This window comes from Eptatretus burgeri, chromosome 4 (assembly GCF_056783735.1).
Source record: "Eptatretus burgeri isolate ZD-2024b chromosome 4, Ebu_testis_v1, whole genome shotgun sequence".
In the NCBI taxonomy this organism is placed as follows: Eukaryota; Metazoa; Chordata; class Myxini; order Myxiniformes; family Myxinidae; genus Eptatretus; species Eptatretus burgeri.
Window position 1 is genome coordinate 6,786,710 of NC_140964.1, and position 23,402 is coordinate 6,810,111.

At 40.1% G+C, this 23,402-nt stretch overlaps 1 protein-coding gene across 2 annotated transcripts in view; it reads right to left on the reverse strand.

Moving 5' to 3' along the window:
• The window catches only part of LOC147027405 (P2X purinoceptor 4-like), a 224,724-nt gene that overhangs the window by 32,925 nt on the left and 168,397 nt on the right, over nucleotides 1-23,402 (reverse strand). For both annotated transcript variants that reach the window (XM_085876771.1, XM_085876772.1), the window contains 2 exons: nucleotides 10,273-10,391; nucleotides 6,251-6,344 (listed from right to left, as the gene is read on the reverse strand). In XM_085876771.1, the coding sequence (XP_085732897.1) occupies nucleotides 6,251-6,344; nucleotides 10,273-10,391 (213 nt within the window). The remainder of the gene's footprint in view (nucleotides 1-6,250; nucleotides 6,345-10,272; nucleotides 10,392-23,402) is intronic.

The following is a 23,402-nucleotide window of genomic DNA, read 5'->3' on the forward strand; positions in this document are numbered from 1 at the left end:
ATGTATAATGCATGTATGCGTGTGTGTATGCATGAATGTGTGTGTGCATGTGTGTGTATGTGTACATGTGTATGTGTGTAGGTATGTGTGTGTATGTGCATGTGAGTGTACATATGTATGTGTATGTGTGAATGTATGTGAATGTATGTTCGTATGCATCTATGTGTGTGTGTGTGTGTGTACGTGTGTGTATGTATGTTCATATGTATGTATGTATGGATGAATGGGTGCATGCATGTGTGTATGTTTGTATGTGTATGTGTATGTATGTATAAATGTGTGTATGTATAAATGTATGTATGTGTGCTTGTTATGTATATATGTATGTATATGTGTGTTTGTATGTGTATATATATATATATATATATATATATATATATATATATATATATATATATATATATATATATATATATATATATATATATATATATATTGTTGTGGTTACCAGATTCGCAAACCACCATTCAGGTCCCTTAGGTGAGGTATCTCGGTAAGTGCATGTGTAGTTAGGCCCAAACCCGTTGTCTAGTGGGAATACATGTCATTTATACGTGCTGCGACTCTTCAGGATAGCCGTTTTTCTTTTACTATCTTTATTTTGGACCAATCGCCACCATCACAACCACAACATCAACCACCGACCACAACCACCGCTTCACCACAACCGCCATGACCTTTACCGTCACAACTCGCCACCATCGCATCACCGTCATCTCGCGCCACTCATGGGCACCGATGCTGGACTCGTGTAGGGCGCACGTTGAACAGCGTGTACAAAACCACGGATTTTCTGCTTCAAAAACGGATCCAAAACGACACACGCCCACTTTTTGCCGTCCAATCGGTGAGCGAGGGGCGAATTGGCCCCGCCCCCAGGGCGATCGATATATGCAAATTTGTGGATCAAAAAGCCTTCACGCCCACTTTTTCTCGGGCCAATGGGGAGCGAGTTGAAAGGTCAAAGGGAGGGGGTCAAAGGCGAAGTTACGGGGGGATAAAAGGACGGTGTTCGTCAGTCAAAGGAGTAGAAAAGGTCGGAACGAGGCGAAGGAGTCGGAACAGAGAGTCAAGACTTCGCGGGCGGTGGAGCTGCTCGTCGTGTGCGTTGGAGTCGGAACGGAGGGGACGAGCTGTGGAGAGGCGGCGAGGGATAATAAAGATCCTCTATACCCCGAGCATCAGCAACCCCCTCCTGTTCCCCCCGCGCTGAGATAGTGCGACCAAGGGGGCCCCGTTCCCACCCCCCTGCCAGGCACTGTCCACGAGGCCCGCGGGTTGCGGGGCCATCGCCGCTCCGCGTCTCATCACCAGACGGGTAGGCCCAACCAGGTCTCGGCCCCAGGCCTACCCCATTCTTGGGGGATTTCTTTTCCTTGGTTTTGGGTATGTGTTGTCGGCGCCGTCTGTGAAGTAGAATTGTATAAGTGTTGCCGTGTGCTCGGTAGTCGGTATTAGCTCTGCACTGTGTTTTCACTTTTATGTTTGCTTTTTGTGTAAATGGAATTGTGTTTTCTTTTTTGTGTGCATTTGGTGGAATTGTATTTGTGTGCTTTCCGTTCGTCGCGAATAAATGTGCTTTATTGTTGAACTGTTTCCCGCTTCGCTTCGTCTTTTTCCCCATTGAACCCCCATCTTGCTTCACGTAAAGGGTTGGTAGTGGGCTGAATACGCCCGATAATTAATCGAACCGTCGAGGTCGACGATAACACCGCTCGGTTATTCTGATAGTACGGAACGGGTCGCTTAAGTGGCCCGTGTCCGAAGTCGACCTGCGGCGAGGTGCGATCGCCCGGTCTACCCTCCGCGTGGGTACTTAGGTAGTTCGAATTTGGCGAGCAACCCTATCCCACGCGGGGGCTGATTGGCTCGATCGCGGTGAGACCGAAAGGTCCACCCGTGACTGGTTCCCGGCGTTAGTCCGAGAGGGTCACGACTGGATTGTCCGTCCGGTGGGCGACGTGCCGCGATTCGAGTTACGTGGCCGTCGCACGCCGGCGGGCGCGAAATCCGCAACAATATATATATATATATATATATATATATATATATATATATATATATATATATATATATATATATATATATATATATATATATATATATATATATATATATATATATATATATATATATATATAAAAATGTATGTGTATGTATGTATGTATGTACATGTATATATGGATGTATGTATGCATGGATGGATGGATGTATATCTACGTATGTATGTGTGTGTACGTATGCATGAATGTGTGTGTATGTATGTGTGTATGGATGTATGTATGTATGTACGTATGTATTATGAATTATGCATGTGTGTATGCATGAATGTGTGTGTGCATGTGTGTATGCATGAATGTGTGTGTTTCGACTTCCTTACTTCGACCAGTGTTAAGCTGTGATTAAAGCTGCTGTCCTGTGAGCTGCCAATCACACAAGTTGTTGACTATCAGATACTTGTGTTCTGATTGTGTTGTGGCTTTGGGTCTGCCACACCTCTTCATGTCAGAGTATCCTCCAGTTTCCAAGTGCCTTTTGATGGTGAAGGAAACTGTACTCACTCACACCATGGTTTTTTTCTTTGCAATTCTCAAAAGGAAAGACCTTCACTTTCAATGGTTATCATGGTCTGTCTGTCTTCCTTTGTTAATTGTCTTTTCCTCGCCATTATGATAGCAACATAGGACTTCCTGCAGTGCCATATTGTCCAAATAATGCTTCCAGAGGTTGCAGCAACACAGTTTGTTCCAACACTGCTTTATGCAGGCAGACGGTTTGTAACTAATCAACAAAAGTTGAGACACCTGTAGGAATTGTTTGCATCAACTTTCAAGGCTTAATCGACTTCCATTGCTGTAGAACAGCTGCAGTTGCTAACCCATTACTTGTTCCCTGAAAAGAGCCTTTTTTAACAACTCTGAAATTTACATTAATTTTCAGTTTTTGGTCACCTAAACTTCTTTTTTTTAACCTCTGGCAGTTTACCGCTTCGCTTTGTACCATGTCAGGTTATTCACTGGACTTGAACTGCTTAAATTTCAGTAAAAACTGAAAAATGGGGGTGTTCTAAAACTTTTGACCGGTAGTGTATGTATGTGCATATGTGTGTGCATGCATGTATGTACGTATATATATATATATATATATATATATATGAATGTATGTAGGTATGTTTGTATTTGTGTATGTAAGTTTGTATGTGTGTGCGTATATGTGTATGTACCTGTGTATGTATGTGTGTGTATGTACGTATGTGTGTATGTGTGTATGTATGTTTGTATGTGTGTATGCAAGTATGTGTGTAAATGTATGGATGTATAAATGTATGTGTGTATGTATGTGTGTGTATGTATGTATGTATGTATGTGTATCTCTCAAGATCGTATGTCTGGGTGTTTGTATGTGTCTTCGTTTGTACGTGAAAGTACCTATGTGAGTATGTTTGTATGTGTATGTATGTATCTATCTACGTGTGTGTGTGTGTGTGTGTGTGTGTGTGTGTGTGTGTGTGTGTGTGTGTGTGTGTGTGTGTGTGTGTGTGTGTGTGTGTGTGTGGTGTGTGTGTGTGTGTGTTTGTGTGTGTGGATGTATGCAGGCTTGTAGCATGGTATTGTGTACACTGTGGTCCTAAATGAGGACAAAGCTTAGAAATTGAACCCAGTTTTAAGAAGATAAACAATCTTAATGTTATATAATGCCCAAGTGTCTGTGCTTTCAGAAAATGTACACTTTGCTTTGGGTCCTATGGATATATAATAGTTGCTTACAAAGCATGTTTTTTTTTTTTATCCAAACACAGGCTATTTTTTCCATTTTTATAGCTCATTTTTTAGAAATGGGTTACATGTATGATTGTATATGTTGTTCAAAATGGGTGAAAATGCATTTTTGTGTGATATACATCATTATACATAAGAATAGAACAATTCCTCAAAACAGTACATTTCTTATGACCTTCTGCATATCTTGGCACCTTCAAATGTGTAAAATATCATATTTTGCGAAATTTCCCCATCATAGTGAAGCTTACAAAATCTTATTCCAGAAATTTGAAATGCATCTGATAGAACATCTATCTTAAAGAGCAATTTACTTCTGCATAAAGTGATGATTTAAAATGACAAGTTTCAACATGGATCATTACTACATACCAGTTTTTAGGTTCACTTCCATGATTGGGTCAAAAATGTTAGGAAGTACGTAACAAATTGCATTTATCAAGCTGCTACAAAATTACTGGTAGCTATAAGCTTGATTTTATAACCATAGAATAAGTTTACCAAGATGGCCCTATGATATAAAAATCAATACCAAAGGCCAGTTTGTGTTCAGTATACAGAACATCAAAGGTCGTTAGGAAGTACGTAACGTTTTTAGGAAATCTGCACTTTTAATCCTAAGATGTTAGTTTGGTTCATCACAGCATGTATTTCTATGGTTAAGTTTATGTGCATATATATTTATGACCTGAATGAACACTGATCAATTTGATCAATTTGTTAATTTCATATGACCTTGACCTCATTGCTCAAGGTCAAATATCAGTTAAACCAAATATTCTCCATATATGTGGTTTCCAATTAGTGTACAATACATATCTAAGCCATCAGACCAATTTTAGAATGATATGAGTGGTTCCTTGATACAGATACTTGATACTCTTTGAGTCTATTTGACGTTGAACCTGTCAGTGCAATAGAAAGAGAAAGAATTAAGCTCTGCCCAAATAGATCCTGAATCCGCATGATGTTGGCTAACAAATGATATGCAAAACTTAATCATACAATGACTTTCGTTTTTTGGTCCCCCGTGTCCTAAATGTGTACATAATACCTTGCTAAAAGCCTGCATGCATTTATATATGTGTATCTATGAAGATATGTACTGTATGTATGTGTGTTTTATTGTGTGTTTCTGTGTGAATGTATCTATGTGTGTATGTTTGTATGTGTATGTATGTATCTATCTACGTGTGTGTGTCTGTATGTATTCATACATGTATGTATGTGTATCTATGAAGGTATGTACTGTATGTATGTATATGTGTTTTATTGTGTGTTTGTATTTTGTATGTATGTGTGTGTGTGTGTGTGTGTGTGTGTGTGTGTGTGTGTGTGTGTGTGTGTGTGTGTGTGTGTGTGTGTGTGTGTGTTTGGCGTATGTGTGTATATATCCATGAAAGTGTGTGTGTTTGTATGTGTACGTATGTTCGTATGTATGTGTATGTATGTATGTATGTATGTATGTGTGTATGTATGTACAGATGGATGTGTGTATGTATGTTCATATGTATGTATGTGTGTGCATGTCTGTGTGTATGTGTATCTGTATGTATGTATGTGTGTATGTGTATCTGTATGTATGTATGTGTGTATGTGTATATGCATGTATGTGTATCTGTATGTATGTGTATCTATGTGTGTGTGTGCATGTATGTATGATTCTATGTTTGTGTATATGTATATGCATGTGTGTGTATGTATATATGTGTGTGTGTGTGTGTGTGTGTGTGTGTGTATGTGTGTGTGTGTGTGTGTGTGTGTGTGTGTGTATGTGTGTGTATGTGTGTGTGTGTGTGTGTGTGTGTGTGTGTGTGCGTGTGCGTGTATGTATATACGTGTGTATGTTGTCGAATTGGAACCTCCTTATCTTCACTGATTAGTCAACATATCAAATTGCGTTTTTACCAAGTTTAGGTAACCCTTTGCGCGCACGCTGCATTGTTTATGGCTGTACAGTTCCCTGTTGCTTTTTATTATTATTTTTTTTTCCATCGGGTTGTGAATTTCAAGTGGTAATTCCAAAAAAAACAACTTGGGTGTCAAGTTTGCCGAATAACCAAAAATAAAACCAAAAAAATTGTTTCATTTTGTTATGTCATTGCAAATCTGACCACAGCATGAAAAAGGTTAAAAAAAATTAAAAATAACTTTTTTAAAACGCTTTCCATTCCGACCAACCCGTTTTTTGTCACCTTCAACTTGCCATTCACGTTAATATATAGATGATGTCATAACGCACATAACTAGCACCCTCATGCTTATTTAATAATTGAATTTTTTTTTTATACATCTCATGCATTTGGAGGACATCAAATGTATCACAAATGTGGGATAATGACGTGGAGAGATCATAGACAAATGAGCACATTATATGAAATTATAATCTTGAGTCAGGGCAGCATGCATGAAATGATCAGTCATGCTCAGAGGTGAAGGCCAAAAGGGCCAAATGCAAGATCCTCTCTTACCATTCCAGAAACGATGATGTCGAATCGAATGGCGTAAGCCTTGATCAATACACGAATATCTGTGCCGTTTGGAGCCGTGTGATGACGAGCGAACCTGCATGAGAGCAAAACGAACAAACATCAAGCCTAATGTGTGCACACCATACGCACGTTGCTGGACACACCCCGTATCAAAAGCCTGTCCTTGTCCCACTGAAGGTGTCGATTTGTTCACTTATTCTAACAAGTTGGTGATCATAAAAATGTCAACCACATTCGTTTTACAATGACCTCTCAAAGCATGACGTTGTTCTTTATGTATAAAATGAGGACGTCGTTAAATTCAAGGAAATCGAACCGGAAATTAAATGTCATATCACCATTCCATCACTCCGAAGAGAAAAAGATGGAAACACGCAGTCCGAGGGAGAACTGGATTTATCCAGCAAATTACCACAAAGTGCTTCAGCCTTATGCCATCTAACAGCGCATGTTTTAGCAATAAGCCATTCCAAAAGCCACGTAATGGCCACCACCCAGCCACGTCTACCTCCCAAAGGTCCGGTCAAGGTGGTGTACTTACCTTTGAGCTGTTAGTTCTGGATTTGATTGCCGACCTGACTGTATACTGTCAGATTGGTGTTTTACAGGCAGGATGTTGCATCAGAAAATACGACATCAATACGACCTTAAGCTGGGTGTCCTGGCTGCTAGCACTAGTTGGACGTTAACGATCCTGTGCAATGTCTTTCCCAAAGAGCAGATGAGTCATCACGAACACCCTGAACAAATTACATATTTTAGCATGAACCTATAAAGGGGCACTGCATCAGCCACACAGCCACACTTGCTGAGCAATGATACTAGCAGCAGCAACATGTTGCATATGAGAGAAGGACTTCCTAAAATAAGGTTGCTCAAACGGTTTGGAGTGACGTCGGTGAACCTGCAGTTGTAGCCAAAGACCCACTCTCTCACTATCACTCAGAACAGAAGAACTGACAACCAGGAATTGGAAATGGTACAGACCAAGAGGCAGGAGTTTGTTTCCAGCACCAGGACACACTCACCCAGGTTTACAGTGATATCTTCAATGTCCAAAAGCAACTGTTAGCATGATGATCTAGTTTGCATGATGTCACTTCTGAAAGGACAGCGTACTCTACAATGACACACCCTGCCTGGAAAACACTGGGAAGTGTGTTTGTAGTCAGATTGCATTATCATTATTATGTGTACTCTATTTATAAGTCTCATGGAGGAGTTTGTGCATATATTCCTTCCAGGAAAAGGGCAATAATAGACGTGTGTGTGTGTGTCCTTTTACACCAATAACAAGGACATTATTCGACTTTAAACAATGCGTAATGGAAGATATTTCAACGTGAAAAACCGGCATCAAGAACAAAGTGCTGGGAAAAAGATGTGAACGTCAAACAGGCAAACTCGAGGAATTTCACCCAATCCTGATGACTGAAAGACCCTCTCAGAAACTAAGGACCATAATGAAATGGCAATATTCCCTTACCGATGTAAATAAATATCCATATTGAGCTGCATCTCGACACTGCTCTACGATCAAAGCCCAAAATATCAACATTTCGAAATGCAATGACATATTCATTAACTATCAAGTTCCTTCCACAAAGCTCGTAACAAGTGTGTGTTTACCCTCAGGAGAGCCAGAAATCAACATCTTTCTAATCTCAAGCCTGAACTCACAAACCTCTCTCCCTCCTCCAAATCCTGGTGGTGTCTAGTTAGGTCTGTTTCTGGTGTATGTTCCCCCTCTATCCCCTCCCTTAGCTCAAATGTATACACAGCTGACACGGCACGTCAAAAGGCTGAATGCCTAAACTCGGTGTTTGCATCAAAATCTTGTGGCCCAAACCAATTGCTTTCTGTACCCACCTTACCCAGTCGCACCAAGCTGTTCCTGGACTCTGTGTCCTTTTCTCTTGACAAGGTGAAGAGCTTGTTGTCAAACCTCATCTCTAATTCTGCAACCCGTCCAGACGGCATCAGCCCACGTGTCCTAAAAACCTGCACCTCTGCTCTTACTCACCCCCTCTCTGTTCTATTCACCCTCTCATTTGCTCAAGGTCATCTGCCATCTGCTTGGAAATCAGCAAACATTACTGCCTTGCATAAAATCGGAACAAAAACAGATCCCTGGAACGACAGACCAATCAGCCTTCTACCAATCATCAGCAAGGTTGTGGAATCCATCATCGCTTCAGACATTAAATCTTTCCTCTTCGATAATGGCTTGATTTCCAATCATCAATTTGGATTCAGACCAGGTCACTCTACCCTGAATATTCTGCTTCTGCTCTCCCAACAATGGATGGAGATCCTCATTGCCAGACATGAAATCAAAGCCATATCCCCAGAAATATCGTGTGCTTTTGACACGGTCTGGCACTCTGCCCTGCTCACCAAACCCTCTTCCTGTGGTTTCCAAGGCCATCTCAACTCATGGCTCGCAGACTTCCTCTCCTGTCACAGTCAGCATGTGGCCCTAAATGGAGTTCTTTCATCCCCTCTTCCTGTCCAGGCTGGAGTTCCTCAAGGCAGTGTTCTGGGCCCTGTTCTTTTTCTGGTATTAATCAATCATCTATCAGACTCTCTGGAAAATCCTCTTTATCTCTTTGTGGATGACTCCACCCTCTGCTGTACCATCTGTCATCCCTCAGGTTAGTGACCAGCAGCATCTTCACTCTCTGCAGATCTGGATAAAATCACAAACTCGTCCAACACGTGGAACATGTCTTTCAATCCAGACAAATCTCACACTCCCACTATGTCTCTCGGAAAGGACCATCTGGACCACACTGCCCCCCCCCCCCAATCTACTTTCTCAACAATCCTCTTGAAGAAGCTTTTTCATTCAAGCTTCTGGGTCTCACAATCTGCCATGATCTTTCCTGGGAAAGCCACATTTCCAACCTGGCCTCCAAAGCCAGTTGCTGACCTGGAATCCTCCGTCGTGCAGTCCTTCCTTGGTACACCTGAGCTCCTGACCACATGCAAAGCTTTCAGACACAGCCTGATGGAGTACTGCTCTCCCCTCTGGGCTGGTGCTCCCACCTCTCACGTTCTTCAGCTTCATGCTGTGGAAACCAAGGCATTGAGGATCATGGTATCTTCTGCAATGCGGCCGAGTCTTTGGGTCTCTCACTCTCTCACCGCAGGCAGGTCAGTGGTCTGTCTGTCTTCTACCATCTCACCACAGGCAGGTCGGTGGTCTTTCTATCTGCTGCCATCTCTTCTCTGGCCTCAGCTCTCCCACCCTTCCCACCCTTTCTCTGTCTGAGATATGTCCCCCTCATATTTCTACAGGGTGCTCAAGGTCTGCTTGCAAGCCCCTTGTGGTAAAACTACCAAAATCAAGAAACACTGCTCACCTTCACTCTTTCATTCCTCTTTTTCCCCACCTTTTGAACAAACTCCCACACTCTCTTCAATCCCACTCTTCCCTCCAGGTCTTCAAAACAGCTGTTCACCACCATCTCTTATCTTCACCCATCCAAAACCATGATCCTTTCTACTCCTGTTAATCTATCCCAAACCCACCTCCTTCAAATTTCCTGCTTTCCTTCCTGAAAGTCCCTGTAGTGTCCACATTGTTTACTCTGTGTACCCCACCCCATCCCTCTCCCTTTCACAGATCTCATGTCTCTGTTCCCCACTGATTTTTTCGTTCCGTCTCCTGCCCCTCTTGTATGTTTCTGTGTGTTTGCTCTCATACAAGCCTCGACAGTGTGTCCAAAAATTATATATATATATATATATATATATATATATATATATATATATATATATATATATATATATATATATATATATATGTACACATATACAGTTGGTGTTCCATATCTCATCGATATAATACAGTATATTAATTGTAGTATTGTGATTAAGATGTGTCATGAGGACACACACATCTGCTGACTCTGTAAACATCATGCATGGAGCCTCTACAATTTCCATTTCAAAATGTACGAGTTGACGTTCACGTATAATTAAAGTTTTTTGGAAACCTGAAGTTATATCCTTTCCCTTGGATGTCAAGACGCTTGAAGGAATATTTTGGGTGGCAATTCTGTTCTCCAAGGTCTAGGTTGCAGCTCCAGTCTATTAAGATCGCCAGAACCGCACCCTGCAAGTAAACACACAGCTCACATTCAAGCATCATCCAATTGCCACAAACTCAAACAAGAAAAAGAGCAATCAGACATTGCGGACCCTCACCAGGACTTCTTTTGTGTGGTGTTTGTGTAGTTTTGTGTGGTGTATTTATTGATAAACATATCGAGAACTCCCACTTTATAAATGCTGGCAGTGATGACCGGATCCCAAGATGTCCCGCTTTGATGCAACTCCGCTTTGATTTGACACCTGACCCTGACCCAGGACGTTTATTATTATTCAACTGAATTTAGAATGGAATCAAAATGAATTTGATTCAAATCAAATGGAAGACCAAACAGGTACAGTCCTGCATTGGAGTCATCAGAAAGAACCTGAACAAGCAAAAAGCAAAGATGAAGTCATCAGGAGGAACCTGGATAAGATTCGGGTTTCGCCTGCTACTCCCCTCCCCTCAAACACATCCAGGCACAGCCAAATGTAATGAGCCTTACTCAAAAAAACCCCCAAAAAACCTCACATTCAAAAAAATCAAATAATTCTGGCTGCCAGACCATGCGTCCGATCAGGTTGAAATTTAAAACATATATTCCCCATCACGACTAGATCATAATTGTAAAGGTTCACGCCGATCGATAAAGCGATTCAAGAGAAATAATTTTTTAAAGATTTTCATTCGATCAAATATGGCTGCCACACCATGTGGAGTTATCAATTGTTCTTGAACACCCTGGTATCCCCAAAGCTTGGGGAACATCTGTGTGGTTTCCCATCGATCTGTCCAGCCGTTCTGGAGAAGATTTTTTTAAAGCTTTTTGGGTGAATCCAATATGGCTGCCAGACCATGTGATCAATGACATCATAGGTAGGAACATTTTGTTCTTCATGGATAGGCGGTCACTGCTGCAAAGTTTCGGCTCGATCTGTTCAGTTGTTTCAGAGAATATATTTGTATGTATGTATATATATATATATATATATATATATATATATATATATATATATATATATATATATATATATATATATATATATATATATATATATATATATGAACAAGATGGACACCACAGAGACCCCAACCCACCTCCTTCAAATTGCTGCTTTCCTTTCTGAAAGTCCCTGAAGTACCATTTTGTTTGCCCCGTGTACCCCACCCCATCCCTCCCTCTTCCACAGATATCCTATTGTCTTTGTTCCCCACTATTTTGTGCTTCCCTCTCACACCCTGTTTAATGTTTCTGTGTATTAGCTCTTTCACGAGCCTCGACTTGGTGTACAAAAATTAATAAATAATTAAATAAAAAGTACTCCATCAGTCTGCGGATGAAAGCTTTGTATGTGGTCTGCAGCTCAGGTGTGCAAGGAAGGACTTTACTCGATGGAGGATGCCCAGTCGGTGAAAGGTTTTGAGGCCAGTTTGGAAATGTGGCTTTCCCAGGAAAGATCATATGGCAGATAGTGAGACACAAAAGCTTGAATGAAAAGACTTCTTCAAGAGGATGGTTGAGAAAGTAGTTGGGGGTTCTTCCAGAAGGTGCCTTCAGAGAGACATGGTGAGGGTGTGAGATTTGTCCGGATTGAAAGACATGCTCCAAGTGTTGGACCAGCTTTTGATTTTATCCAGATCTACAGAGTGAAGAGGCTGCTGCCTGCTGATCTGAGGGATGACAGATGGTACGGCAGAGGGGGGAGTCATCAGCAAAGAGATAGAGAGGATTTTCCAGAGAGTCTGAGAGATCATTGATGCAAACCAGAAAAAGCACAGGGCCCAGAACGCTACCTTGAGGAACTCCAGCCTGGACAGGAAGAGAGGATGAGAGAATTATATTAAGGACCACGTTTCGACTACAAAAGGAGAGGAAGTCTACGAGCCATGAGTGGAGATTGCCTTGGATACCAAAGGAACATAGTTTGGTGAGCAGTGTGGGATGCCAGACCATATCGAAAGCACACGACATGTCTAGGGAGATGGCTCTGATCTCATTTCTGGCATTGAGACCTCCATCCATTGGTGGGAAAGCAGAAGCAGCATATCCAGGTGAAGTGACCTGGTCTGAATCCAAATTGATGATCGGAAATCACATAGACATAGAGTGGCGAGCGCTGTACCAAGCACAAAAGTGGTCACCCATGTCTGGGATGCTTTGACGACATGGAGCCTGAGGAGTTGGATGGTCTTATTGCCTCACATGCTGAGGAGCTCTCCGAGGAGGAGTTGGGAGCCATTATCAAGGTTTCTGAGGAGGAGGGGGAGGAGGAGGAGGTGGAGGACGCGGGCAGTGAGGAAGAGGAGAGGTGTCGAGGTCCAAACTAATGGTCAAGTTCTTGGGTGAGATACTGCTGGACATGCGCTCCATTACCGAGAGGCTGTTAGAAGACAATCTGGTCATCGAGCGTTACCTCAAGTTCACGAGGGGGTTGGATGACGTGATGTGCCCATACAAGGAGCTACATCGAAACCTGCAGCAATCTGCCAGGCAGCTCTCAATCACAGAGTTTGTCCGGCTTGGTCCATCCACCCCAGGAGCACCAGCACCCTCGCCTGCCCATCCTGCATCCCCTTCGGTGAACGACTCGAGGATCCTCTGGTTTTTGGTTTTTTCACTTTTACGCCACGTTTGGTAAATCACTTTTAATAAACTGTTAATCACATTTCTTCAATCAATATTGGAAACGGCACCTGGTGTTATCTTTTTAAAAATTAATTTGTAAGCATTTTTTATGAAACTAATCACGTGCATTCGCAGTCAAAAACACTTTAAACTTTAAAAAGTTTCCCCAATGAACCAGGAAGTGCCGGGAACCTATCCCCCTTTTTCCAATGAAACAATGCGTGACTTTTGCAGCTTCGCCATTCACTGCATTTTTCATGAATCAGGAACCACTGGAAACCTATCCCCCTTTTTCCTATTGAAACAACTTGCAGTGTCAACATTCGCTGTTTTGCCATTTGCGGTATTTTTTGTGGGTCACTAACCACCAGGAACATATCTCCCCTTTTTCTATTGAAACAATACCCCACTATTCGCGGATTCGCTATTCGTGGCATATTCCAGGAAAGTATCCCCCGTGTATAGTGGAGTCCGAGAGTACTTGGTGAAAAATAATTTTCACCAAGTAACAAACAGACAAACGAACCCAAATGCAATACCCTTTCCTCGAGCGAAGGTAACTATAAAGCATTTCAAAATGCAAAGCCGGTCCGCATCAGCTTTGTACTTGAACTAAACTTGATAATACTTACTTGAACTTGATAATAACACTTGAATAAATAACACTTGAATAAATACTAATAGTACTTGAACTTGATAATAACAGTTATATATATATATATATATATATATATATATATATATATATATATATATATATATATGTATATATATATATATATATATATATATATATATATATATATATTAAAAGTGTACCTTTTTAGGTCATCTCTTCGAGCATGACCTAATAATATGGGTGTCGATGTCCTTCGATCCGTCCGTCCGTCCGTTCACAATGAAGTTGAAGCTGAAGATCTGATCATTAGTGATCCTGATAGAGGTCGATGAGACGTATACAATGGTATGACTTTCAAGGTCACCGAAGGTCAAGGTCAAGGTCACGAGGCCTTTGAAGTTGCGAAAATGACGATTTTCAAATTCTATCTCCTCCGCCATTTCTCAAGCGATCTTGAATTTGATTGTGGCATATGAATCTATGGGACAATATCTAAATTTTGATCAGGCCGGATTTTCAATATTCGCTTTCGTTTTCGTGTCACGTGACTTCAAAGTTGGCAAAAAATGCGAAAATGACGATTTTCATGCGAAAATGACGATTTTCAAAATCTATCTCCTCCGCCATTTCTCAAGGAATCTTGAATTTGATTGTGGCATATGAATCTATGGGACAATATCGAAATTTGGTTGGGCCGGATTTTCGATATTCGCTTTGGTGTCACGTGACTTCAAAGTTGGCAAAAAATGTGAAAATGACGATTTTCAAAATCTATCTCCTCCTACATTTCTCAGGCAATCTTGAATTTGATTGTGGCATATGAATCTATGGGGCAATATATAAATTTGGTCAGGCCGGATTTTCGAATTTCGCTTTCGTTTTCGCGTCACGTGACTTCAAAGTTGGCAAAAACTGCCCTACCTTCAGGAGGCTATATATTCTCTACTGGGCATGGTAAAAGTTAGTGAATGGTGTCATTGCATTGCAGCTGACCTTGTATATTATATTTATACATTTTCTGCCAATAGCGCAAAAGTTTCAAAACCCGAAATGTAAACGTCGGCATTTATTTTCAAAATATAATTTTGTGCACGTGCGCCAAAATGCCGAGTCATCTTTAACCAAACTGCGCAGTTCGAGCTGCGCAGTAGAGCTGCGCAGTAGAGCTGCTCAGTAGAGCTGTGCAGTGGAGCTGCGCAGTAGAGCTGCGCAGTAGAACTGCACAGTAGTCTTCGGTCATAACTGAACATTGAGAACTTGTGGTATTATTTCTCGCAGAGATGACCGTCACTCCCGCACGGGGGTAATTTTATTAATTTGTGTTCTGCACAATCTCATGATAAAAGTTTGTTGAAGATTTGATGACAAAAGCTCAGTTGGTAAAATGTTATGGCCTGGACAAGCAAACTGAATCCCAATGGTAAACATGGATTTTGATTTCAAGCATTTATGGCTGGTTTACCACTCCACTGATGACATCATCCTTACAATCCACTATTCCCTATTGGGAGTAGAATGAGATGTGAAAAGTTTCAAATTTTTCCGATCAAAAAAAATAATAATAAATAAGAGCAAAAAAAAGCCAAAAGGGGGTCGAATAAAAATAAATGCAATAATAATAATAATAATAATAATAATAAAAATTATTTTAAAATTATAAATATATCTTCTCCATATTCTCATCATGAAGCTTTGTTGAAAATTTGATGACAAAAGCTCAAATGGGAAAAACGTTACGGCCCGGACAGACACACAGACACACATTCCGCTGCGTGGTGTATGGGCTAACCTCATGAAATGGGCTAACACACACTCAAACCCCCATGCCATCCTTTGCACATTTAAACAGCAAACCATCATCAACACACGTATTCCATGTCATCATTAACACACACTCAAACCTCATGCCATCATTAACACACACTTAAGTCACATGCAATACAATGATTCACTCCACGGACTCCGTCACAGCGATCTACTCCACGGACTCAGTCACAGCGATCCGCTCCACGGACCCCGTCACAGCGATCCGCTCCACGGACCCCGTCACAGCGATCTGCTCCACGGACCCAGTCACAGCGATCCGCTCCACGGACCCAGTCACAGCGATCCGCTCCACGGACCCCGTCACAGCGATCCGCTCCACGGACCCCGTCACAGCGATCCGCTCCACGGACTCAGTCACAGCGATCCGCTCCACGGGCTCCGTCACAGCGATCCGCTCCACGGGCCCCGTCACAGCGATCCGCTCCACGGACCCCGTCACAGCGATCCGCTCCACGGGCCCCGTCACAGCGATCCGCTCCACGGGCCCCGTCACAGCGATCCGCTCCACGGGCCCCGTCACAGCGATCCGCTCCACGGGCCCCGTCACAGCGATCCGCTCCACGGGCCCCGTCACAGCGATCCGCTCCACGGGCCCCGTCACAGCGATCCGCTCCATGGGCCCCGTCACAGCGATCCGCTCCACGGGCCCCGTCACAGCGATCCGCTCCACGGGCCCCGTCACAGCGATCTGCTCCACGGATTCCGTTACAACAATCTACTCGACGGACTCCGTTACCATGATCTATTCTATGGATTCCATGACTCCATTGCAATAATCTATTCAACGGACTCCATTACATTAATCTATTCTACGGACTCCATTACAATAATCTATTCCACGGACTCCATTACAAGAATCTATTCTACGGACTCCATTACATTAATCTATTCCACGGACTCCATTACAATAATCTATTCCACGGACTCCATTACATTAATCTATTCCACGGACTCCATTACAATAATCTACTCTACGGACTCCATTACATTAATCTATTCCACGGACTCCATTACATTAATCTATTCCACGGACTCCATTACATTAATCTATTCCACGGACTCCATTACAATAATCTACTCTACGGACTCCATTACAATAATCTACTCTACGGACTCCATTACATTAATCTATTCCACGGACTCCATTACATTAATCTATTCCACGGACTCCATTACATTAATCTATTCTACGGACTCCATTACAATGATCTACTCTACGGACTCCATTACAATAATCTACTCTACGGACTCCATTACAATAATCTATTCCACGGACTCCATTACAATAATCTACTCTACAGACTCCATTACATTAATCTATTTTATGGACTCCATTACAATAATCTACTCTACAGACTCCATTACAATGATCTACTCCACAGACTCCATTACAATGATCTACTCTACAGACTCCATTACATTAATCTATTCTACGGACTCCATTACAATAATCTACTCTACGGACTCCATTACATTAATCTACTCTACGGACTCCATTACAATAATCTACTCCACGGACTCCATTGCATTAATCTATTCTACGGACTCCATTACATTAATCTATTCTACGGACTCCATTACAATAATCTACTCTACAGACTCCATTATATTAATCTATTCTACGGACTCCATTACAATGATCTACTCTACAGACTCCATTACAATGATCTACTCTACGGACTCCATTACAATGATCGACTCTACGGACTCCATTACAATGATCTATTCTATAGACTACATTACAATAATTTACTCTACAGACTCCATTACAATGATCTACTCTACGGACTCCATTACAATGATCTACTCTACGGACTCCATTACAATGATCTACTCTACAGACTCCATTACAATGATCTACTCTACAGACTCCATTACAATGATCTACTCTACAGACTCCATTACAATGATCTACTCTACGGACTCCATTACAATGATCTACTCTACAGACTCCATTACAATGATCTATTCTATAAACTCCATTACAATAATCTACTCTACAGACTCCATTACAATGATATACTCTACGGACTCCATTACAATGATCTATTCTACAGACTCCATTACAATGATATACTCTACGGACTCCATTACAATAATCTACTCCACGGACTCCATTGCATTAATCTATTCTACGGACTCCATTACATTAATCTACTCTACGGACTCCATTACAATAATCTACTCCACGGACTCCATTACATTAATCTATTCTACGGACTCCATTACATTAATCTATTCTACGGACTCCATTACATTAATCTATTCTACGGACTCCATTACAATAATCTACTCTACAGACTCCATTATATTAATCTATTCTACGGACTCCATTACAATGATCTACTCTACAGACTCCATTACAATGATCTACTCTACGGACTCCATTACAATGATCTATTCTATAGACTCCATTACAATAATTTACTCTACAGACTCCATTACAATGATCTACTCTACGGACTCCATTACAATGATCTACTCTACAGACTCCATTACAATGATCTATTCTATAGACTCCATTACAATGATCTACTCTACAGACTCCATTACAATGATCTACTCTACAGACTCCATTACAATGATCTACTCTACAGACTCCATTACAATGATATACTCTACAGACTCCATTACAATGATATATTCTACAGACTCCATTACAATGATCTACTCTACAGACTCCATTACAATAATCTACTCTACAGACTCCATTACAATGATCTATTCTATAAACTCCATTACAATAATCTACTCTACAGACTCCATTACAATGATCTACTCTACAGACTCCATTACAATGATATACTCCACAGACTCCATTACAATGATATATTCTACAGACTCCATTACAATGATCTACTCTACAGACTCCATTACAATAATCTACTCTACAGACTCCATTACAATGATCTATTCTATAAACTCCATTACAATAATCTACTCTACGGACTCCATTACAATGATCTATTCTATAAACTCCATTACAATAATCTACTCCACAGACTCCATTACAATGATATACTCTACAGACTCCATTACAATAATCTACTCTACAGACTCCATTACAATAATCTACTCTACAGACTCCATTACAATGATCTACTCTACGGACTCCATTACAATGATCTACTCTACAGACTCCATTACAATGATCTATTCTATAGACTCCATTACAATGATCTATTCTACAGACTCCATTACAATGATATACTCTACGGACTCCATTACAATGATATACTCTACGGACTCCATTACAATGATCTATTCTATAGACTCCATTACAATGATATACTCTACGGACTCCATTACAATAATCTACTCTACAGACTCCATTACAATAATCTATTCTACAGACTCCATTACAATGATCTACTCTACGGACTCCATTACAATAATCTACTCTACAGACTCCATTACAATGATATACTCTACAGACTCCATTACAATGATCTACTCTACAGACTCCATTACAATGATATACTCTACGGACTCCATTACAATGATCTATTCTATAGACTCCATTACAATGATATACTCTACAGACTCCATTACAATGATCTACTCTACAGACTCCATTACAATGATATACTCTACAGACTCCATTACAATGATATATTCTACAGACTCCATTACAATGATCTACTCTACAGACTCCATTACAATGATCTACTCTACGGACTTCATTACAATGATCTATTCTATAGACTCCATTACAATAATCTACTCTACAGACTCCATTACAATAATCTACTCTACAGACTCCATTACAATGATCTACTCTACAGACTCCATTACAATGATATATTCTACAGACTCCATTACAATGATCTACTCTACAGACTCCATTACAATAATCTACTCTACAGACTCCATTACAATGATCTACTCTACAGACTCCATTACAATGATCTACTCTACAGACTCCATTACAATAATCTACTCTACAGACTCCATTACAATGATCTACTCTACAGACTCCATTACAATGATATATTCTACAGACTCCATTACAATGATCTACTCTACAGACTCCATTACAATAATCTACTCTACAGACTCCATTACAATGATCTACTCTACAGACTCCATTACAATGATCTACTCTACAGACTCCATTACAATAATCTACTCTACAGACTCCATTACAATGATCTACTCTACAGACTCCATTACAATGATATATTCTACAGACTCCATTACAATGATATACTCTACGGACTCCATTACAATGATATACTCTACGGACTCCATTACAATGATATACTCTACAGACTCCATTACAATGATATACTCTACAGACTCCATTACAATGATCTATTCCACGGACTCCATTACAATAATCTACTCTACAGACTCCATTACATTAATCTATTTTATGGACTCCATTACAATAATCTACTCTACAGACTCCATTACAATGATCTACTCCACAGACTCCATTACAATGATCTACTCTACGGACTCCATTACAATAATCTACTCTACGGACTCCATTACAATAATCTATTCTACGGACTCCATTACATTAATCTATTCCACGGACTCCATTGCATTAATCTATTCTACGGACTCCATTACATTAATCTATTCCACGGACTCCATTACATTAATCTATTCCACGGACTCCATTGCATTAATCTATTCCACGGACTCCATTACAATAATCTACTCTACAGACTCCATTACATTAATCTATTCCACGGACTCCATTACATTAATCTATTCCACGGACTCCATTACATTAATCTATTCCACGGACTCCATTACATTAATCTATTCCACGGACTCCATTGCATTAATCTATTCCACGGACTCCATTACAATAATCTACTCTACAGACTCCATTACATTAATCTATTCCACGGACTCCATTACAATAATCTACTCTACAGACTCCATTACATTAATCTATTCCACGGACTCCATTACATTAATCTATTCCACGGACTCCATTGCATTAATCTATTCTACGGACTCCATTACATTAATCTATTCTACGGACTCCATTACAATGATCTACTCTACGGACTCCATTACAATAATCTACTCTACGGACTCCATTACAATAATCTATTCCACGGACTCCATTACAATAATCTACTCTACAGACTCCATTACATTAATCTATTTTATGGACTCCATTACAATAATCTACTCTACAGACTCCATTACAATGATCTACTCCACAGACTCCATTACAATGATCTACTCTACAGACTCCATTACATTAATCTATTCTACGGACTCCATTACAATAATCTACTCTACGGACTCCATTACATTAATCTACTCTACGGACTCCATTACAATAATCTACTCCACGGACTCCATTGCATTAATCTATTCTACGGACTCCATTGCATTAATCTATTCCACGGACTCCATTACAATAATCTACTCTACAGACTCCATTACATTAATCTATTCCACGGACTCCATTACATTAATCTATTCCACGGACTCCATTACATTAATCTATTCCACGGACTCCATTACATTAATCTATTCCACGGACTCCATTGCATTAATCTATTCCACGGACTCCATTACAATAATCTACTCTACAGACTCCATTACATTAATCTATTCCACGGACTCCATTACAATAATCTACTCTACAGACTCCATTACATTAATCTATTCCACGGACTCCATTACATTAATCTATTCCACCGACTCCATTGCATTAATCTATTCTACGGACTCCATTACATTAATCTATTCTACGGACTCCATTACAATGATCTACTCTACGGACTCCATTACAATAATCTACTCTACGGACTCCATTACAATAATCTATTCCACGGACTCCATTACAATAATCTACTCTACAGACTCCATTACATTAATCTATTTTATGGACTCCATTACAATAATCTACTCGACAGACTCCATTACAATGATCTACTCCACAGACTCCATTACAATGATCTACTCTACAGACTCCATTACATTAATCTATTCTACGGACTCCATTACAATAATCTACTCTACGGACTCCATTACATTAATCTACTCTACGGACTCCATTACAATAATCTACTCCACGGACTCCATTGCATTAATCTATTCTACGGACTCCATTACATTAATCTATTCTACGGACTCCATTACAATAATCTACTCTACAGACTCCATTATATTAATCTATTCTACGGACCCCATTACAATGATCTACTCTACAGACTCCATTACAATGATCTACTCTACGGACTCCATTACAATGATCTATTCTATAGACTCCATTACAATAATTTACTCTACAGACTCCATTACAATGATCTACTCTACGGACTCCATTACAATGATCGACTCTACGGACTCCATTACAATGATCTATTCTATAGACTCCATTACAATAATTTACTCTACAGACTCCATGACAATGATCTACTCTACGGACTCCATTACAATGATCTACTCTACGGACTCCATTACAATGATCTACTCTACAGACTCCATTACAATGATCTACTCTACAGACTCCATTACAATGATCTACTCTACGGACTCCATTACAATGATCTACTCTACAGACTCCATTACAATGATCTATTCTATAAACTCCATTACAATAATCTACTCTACAGACTCCATTACAATGATATACTCTACGGACTCCATTACAATGATCTATTCTACAGACTCCATTACAATGATATACTCTATGGACTCCATTACAATAATCTACTCCACGGACTCCATTGCATTAATCTATTCTACGGACTCCATTACATTAATCTACTCTACGGACTCCATTACAATAATCTACTCCACGGACTCCATTACATTAATCTATTCTACGGACTCCATTACATTAATCTATTCTACGGACTCCATTACAATAATCGACTCTACAGACTCCATTATATTAATCTATTCTACGGACTCCATTACAATGATCTACTCTACAGACTCCATTACAATGATCTACTCTACGGACTCCATTACAATGATCTATTCTATAGACTCCATTACAATAATTTACTCTACAGACTCCATTACAATGATCTACTCTACGGACTTCATTACAATGATCGACTCTACGGACTCCATTACAATGATCTATTCTATCGACTCCATTACAATAATTTACTCTACAGACTCCATTACAATGATCTACTCTACGGACTCCATTACAATGATCTACTCTACAGACTCCATTACAATGATCTATTCTATAGACTCCATTACAATGATCTACTCTACAGACTCCATTACAATGATCTACTCTACAGACTCCATTACAATGATCTATTCTATAAACTCCATTACAATAATCTACTCTACAGACTCCATTACAATGATATACTCTACAGACTCCATTACAATAATCTACTCTACAGACTCCATTACAATGATCTATTCTATAGACTCCATTACAATAATCTACTCTACAGACTCCATTACAATGATCTACTCTACGGACTCCATTACAATGATCTACTCTACAGACTCCATTACAATGATCTATTCTATAAACTCCATTACATAATCTACTCTACAGACTCCATTACAATGATATACTCTACAGACTCCATTACAATGATCTACTCTACAGACTCCATTACAATGATCTATTCTATAAACTCCATTACAATAATCTACTCTACGGACTCCATTACAATGATCTACTCTACAGACTCCATTACAATGATCTATTCTATAGACTCCATTACAATGATCTATTCTACAGACTCCATTACAATGATATACTCTACGGACTCCATTACAATAATCTACTCTACGGACTCCATTACAATAATCTATTCTACAGACTCCATTACAATAATCTACTCTACAGACTCCATTACAATGATATACTCTACGGACTCCATTACAATGATCTACTCTACAGACTCCATTACAATGATCTACTCTACAGACTCCATTACAATGATATACTCTACGGACTCCATTACAATGATCTATTCTATAGACTCCATTACAATAATCT